The 5479-nt window shown below is 44.5% G+C and overlaps 1 protein-coding gene across 1 annotated transcript in view; it reads right to left on the reverse strand.

Annotated features, from left to right (window-relative positions):
- Positions 1-351: 351 nt before the first annotated feature.
- The window catches only part of LOC138978293 (cholecystokinin receptor type A-like), a gene marked incomplete in the record, with an annotated part of 29272 nt that continues 24144 nt past the window's right edge, over positions 352-5479 (reverse strand). Inside the window, 1 exon segment of the mRNA XM_070350972.1 lies at positions 352-3804. Coding sequence (XP_070207073.1) covers positions 3057-3804 — 748 coding nt within the window.

The following is a 5479-nucleotide window of genomic DNA, read 5'->3' on the forward strand; positions in this document are numbered from 1 at the left end:
CTGAAAGTAGTGTTACCGCGTACTTATAGATGCACTCATTCGTTTTATTTTTTCAGCGACGGTCACTTAGTTTAAGGTTGCAAAAAGGCCATGTCTCGCTGAAAACACTGTTTCACACTCCACAGATCGCAAAAGTGCCGCTAGTAGTCTACACTTTGTGTTTGATGGTAGAATGGGATATACAGATTACAACACTCGTGGTTTTTTATATGGCTTGTATTTCAGTCAAGACCCAGCGGGAATATCAATCGAGAGCCACTCGCCAAAGGCTCGTGTCTCCCGATGATATTCATCCGCTGGGTCTTGACTGAAATACAAGCCATATAAAAAACCACTCGTGTTGTAACGTATATATTTATATATATATATACGAGTACATACGTCATTTACGTTTTGTGAAAACATTTGTATTCATGTATTTCAAATATCTATAATGATCAATTTTATCCATTTACCATCGGAGTTGATACGATACACTTGGTCGATTTACTGTATCGTGTCAACTCCATTGCAACGCCACGAATCGTACCCAGCAGCAGACGCTAGGTACACAATAAGTTTACTGTTTCGACATGAGCTAGGCCCCTTAAAATGTATACATTTTCAAGTCATTTTTCAGACTTGCTTTCAATTCAACGATAGCCGTTCTTGTGTTCATCCAAACGTTTATGAAAAAAATGTTATGAAAAAAACGTTGACACAGATACTAGGGGCCTCTTACATCTCCTGGAGTTTACATTCACACCGTCTAAGGCTTTCGAAGAAGTCCTCTTCATTCGGCCGGCCTCCGCCAAAACTCGAAAATTCGCTGTGCAGGCTTACTTGGAAATCCAGCCACTAATCTACTCGTTAGATCTTTGCTAACCAGGAAAACCACAAGATCAAGAGAGACTACCCATAAACTATTACGTCGGGGACAGCGAGAATATAAATGAAGTGAAGGCTTGGATGGTGTGATCGCATTTTCAGGAGAAAGTGCAAACACGCATGTCAGATCTAAACTCTAAACAGTTGTCATGTTCATAACCTACAGGAACACTAGTGACACGTTACGAAAACTTAGCGAAGTGAGGTTCAGTTCTAAAGGCTAACAAGTTTCAATGAGTACCCCTACGCACACAAACACGAGACCTTCCCACTTTCTACCCCACCTATGTTGACCAAGTTGTTTTTAGCCGAGACCAGCTGTGCTGCAGCAGGCCACTCAGAATTGTAGTAACTCAACTGTGTATCAACACGCTGGAACGAAGGTGTTAGATGGACGTTACAGGAAGCGACTGAAGCTAACAGTCTGAACGGATATATCCGTACCTCAGATAGAGCCATATTAGTGGCTCCGGATATATCCATACCTGGGAGACAATGAGTTAAACAAAAAGAACACGTTACCAGCAAAACATTTCCCTGCCATGATTTTCAAAGATTACCACAAACTGAATACTAACATCGGTGACACGATATACACATGGGATTCATCCTGAAGAAATTCATCCTGAAGAAAATCCCTTCAAGCGAGTAGGACATTTTTTTATCTTTTCAAAGCTGTGATCAAAAGATGAAGGTGTGTGTGCGTGTGCGTGCATGTTTGTGTGTGTGTTTGTGTGTGTGTTCATTCCAAGGACAGATTGTAAGAAAAGGCCCAGCCTTAAATCTTCATCCTTGTAAAATAAAGTTCAGTTCAGTTGAGTTCACATCTCTCTCTCTCTCTCTCTCTCTCTCTCTCTCTCTCTCTCTCTCTCTCTCTCTCTCTCTCTCTCTCTCTCTCTCTCATATCGACTGTCATTACGATGATGATGATTATTATTATGATTAATATTATTATGATTATTATTCATGAAGCATGCAATTTTGAAACTTTGTACACCCCGAATTGAAATGGGCCCAAGGCCTAATCAATAAACCATCCAGACTCCAGACTCTCTCTCTCTCTCTCTCTCTCTCTCTCTCTCTCTCTCTCTCTCTCTCTCTCTCTCTCTCTCTCTCTCTCTCTCTCTCTCTCACAGAGACATTAGTGGAATTCTGATATTAGAAACAGCACTAGACTCCCAGACAACTCCTTTCAGTTGACGACGGCCTTGAAATACGTCAGACTTCAGTCAGAAGATCGTTTCTGCCCTGAAGCACTAAACACACACACACACACACACACACACACACACACACACACACACACACACACACACACACACACAGACACACACACACGCAATCCCTATCAACCAGAGTTGTTTCAGGAACAGCACAACACGTGAAAAACAACGACCCCCCTTCAGGTTAATCACAGTGAAGGCTCTGAAGTGCTCAGTCGTACAAGAAAGTTATTAGACAATTTCTTCTGTTGTCTATCAACAGAACTTAACGCTCATACTCAGCTTTACATTTTGAAGATGGAGTTTCTGTTTCGAAATCCTCAACAACAGTCAAGGCTTCGAACAACGATAAACACAAACCAACCAACCAACCAACCAACAAACAAACAGACAAATAAACCATCTAACAAAAAGACAAACAAACTAACCAACCATTAAACAAACAAATATTGACGGATGTATTAGGACGCTCAAGAATAATTCAGCTACACAAAACAAGGAATGGGTCAATGTTCTTTTGCTTTTTTTGTCAGTAAGCACTGAATGACGAGTGCGTCTTTTAGACATCACTTGTTGAGGGTAGAGTGAAATTGTGAAATCACCAACAACAACCACAGGCTAAAAAAAATAATAATAATACATCAACAAAAACACACACACTCATCGACGGGGGCATTGAAACGCTCACAAATTCAGCCATACCAAACAAGGCCATTGGACAATCTGTGTTGCTGTTGTATCGTAGCACTACATGACAATTAGCGCTCGTACTCCACATCACTTGTTGAATGTGGAGTTCTATTTTAAAATCCTCAACAACCACCACACGCTAAAGAAAAAAAAAACCCCATATCGACGGCGTTGAAACGCTCACAAATTCAGCCATACCAAACAAGGCCATTGGACAATCTGTGTTGCTGTTGTCAGTAAAATAAGCACTCCATTTACAAGTGCTCCTACTCGTCATCACTTGTCGAAGGTAGAGTTCCTGCTCCGGAAGCCCCGCCAGCAGCACAAGACCTCCTGCAGCTCTTTACGGAAGGTAGGGTTCATGAAAGCGTAGATGATGGGGTTGGACACATTGTAGGCGAAGTAGAAGTAGAAGACGACGGCGTGGAAGCGCACGACGCCGTGGGCCATCAGCCAGGACGGCAAGAAGGCCAGGATGAAGACGAGCGTCACCACGAAGAGCATGACGGCCGTGCGGATGTTGGCCAGGAGGTACTTCTCCTTCAGACAGTTGTCCGACTCCAGCATGGCTTTCCGCTTCTCCCCGCTCATCTCCGCCATCTCGTAGCTGCCTCCACCTCTGTTTCCGCATCCGCCTCCGCCGCCGTTCTGCACGGACGCCTCCTGCAAAGGCATCTGCAGGGGCGTCTCCGCGGTGGTCTGGTGCGTGTCCGTGACGGAGACGTCGCGCAGCAGCCGGCTGTTTGTCTTCTGCCGCTGCCGCAGCCGCTTGGTCCTCAGCACCAGCACGGAGCGGTAGATGGAGATGTAGAGGAGGAAGACGATGACGAAGCAGACGAGGAACATGGAGGCGTAGGCCCGCTGGTAGACCTTGCGGAACGAGGAGTTGAGGATGATCTCGTTGGAGAGGCACTGGCCCGTGTAGAGGGTCATGGAGCTGTGTTGACACATGTCCACCATGGTGCGCGCTGTGTCCCGGATGTACGCCTCTGTGGTGTTGTCTGTCACCTCGTCGCAGTGAGTTCTGAAAGCACAGGAAAGGTTGGTTTTAGTGGTACGCATAAGAAGGTGTAAGGTACGAGCACCAACTAGGGACATTGAGGAGGGGATAAGGGAGAAAGAGGGGTGGGGTGGGAGGCGAGAGAGAGGAGGGGGGGGGAGGGTTGAGAGAGAGAGAGGGGTGAGTGAGAGAGAGATAGAGAAAGAGAGAGAGAGAGAGAGAGAGAGAGAGAGAGAGAGAGAGAGCGAGAGAGAGCCGGAGAGAGCCGGAGAGAGAGAGAGAGAGAGAGAGAGAGAGAGAGAGAGAGAGAGAGAGAGAGAGAGAGAGAGAGAGAGAGGGGGGTGGCAGGTGGGGTTAAAGAGATAAAGAGAGATCATCCACGAAAGATCGGTTCAATGTTCCGAATACTTTTTATTATCATACTACTTTTTCGTTCTCTGTCTCTGTCTGTCTGTCTGTCTGTCTGTCTGTCTGTCTGTCTGTCTGTTTCTCTCTCTCTCTCTCTCTCTCTCTCTCTCTCTCTCTCTCTCTCTCTCTCTCTCTCTCTCTCTCTCTCTCTCCCTCTCTCTCCATGTACATGTAAATGGAGTGCGTCTTCGTTTCTGATCAGTATTGTTTTTATTCTCACAAGTGAATCTCATTAGCAAACGATAATGGCTCTCTTTCATGTATCAAACTATGCATCTATATGTGCATCATTAACAACATGGGACTGACCAGACGAGCAATAATTATGACACTCCCTGGCATGGAAAATAAACCCGATTTGAATAAACCCGATTTGAGTAAAAATCAGTCGATTTGCTGTTTTGTTCTCCTGGTTGTTTTATATTGCAGCGTGTCAATGAGCCCAGAAAAAATAGGGTATTTGTTAGTGGATTATTCTTTAGAGAAGGTGTGGAATAGATTCAATGTTAGGCCGGCAATATCTTTAAGGTATGGTAACCAAGGAGCCATTTGCGGAAAGATGTCTGGTGAACTGAACCTTAAGATTTTAAAGGAACATTCGCTGCGCTGTTACTCAAACACATCCGCAATTATTTGTCGAAAAAGCTCCGTAAGTATGTCAATTAATCAATGAATTTAATTTCGCAAACAGTTTCTGTCTGGTAACTCTTTGCTGTCAGAAACCCGATTCAGTTAATCGTCATAATTCAGACGGGCGCAATGGCCTGGTGGAAAACACGCCGGCCTCCCAAGCGGTAGGTCGTGGGTTCGAATCCGGGCCGCAGACCTACTAGTGCCTTATCCCCCTTCGTGTGCACATAGACTAAGATAAGATGTAATCCATGTCAGAGTTTGGTGGGTTATAGAATCAGGAAAATACCAAGCATGCAGCACCCGAAAACGGCGTATGGCTGCCTAAACGGCGGGATAAATACGACCATACACGTAAAAGCCGTGGGAGTTTCAGAACATGAACGAAGAATACGAATAAGAATCTTCTTGATTTATTCCGTTAAGCATTTGTCGAGGGAAAATATACGATCGTGCTCTAATAGGTTTTCATCATTCGACCTCGCAAAGTGCTTTGTTTACTTGTGCAACGAGTACGTTGTTTTCGCGACAGGCTCGCGTCATCAAATCTCTACGGACTCTGCCTCATTAACAAAAAAATAAAAGTCCATCAGTTGTCACATTTTAATGGAAGATTTGTGACTTTTGAAGAATTCAAGTTAAATTTTCCTTTTGTTCAAAC

This window comes from Littorina saxatilis, linkage group LG10 (assembly GCF_037325665.1).
Source record: "Littorina saxatilis isolate snail1 linkage group LG10, US_GU_Lsax_2.0, whole genome shotgun sequence".
Lineage (NCBI taxonomy): Eukaryota > Metazoa > Mollusca > Gastropoda > Littorinimorpha > Littorinidae > Littorina > Littorina saxatilis.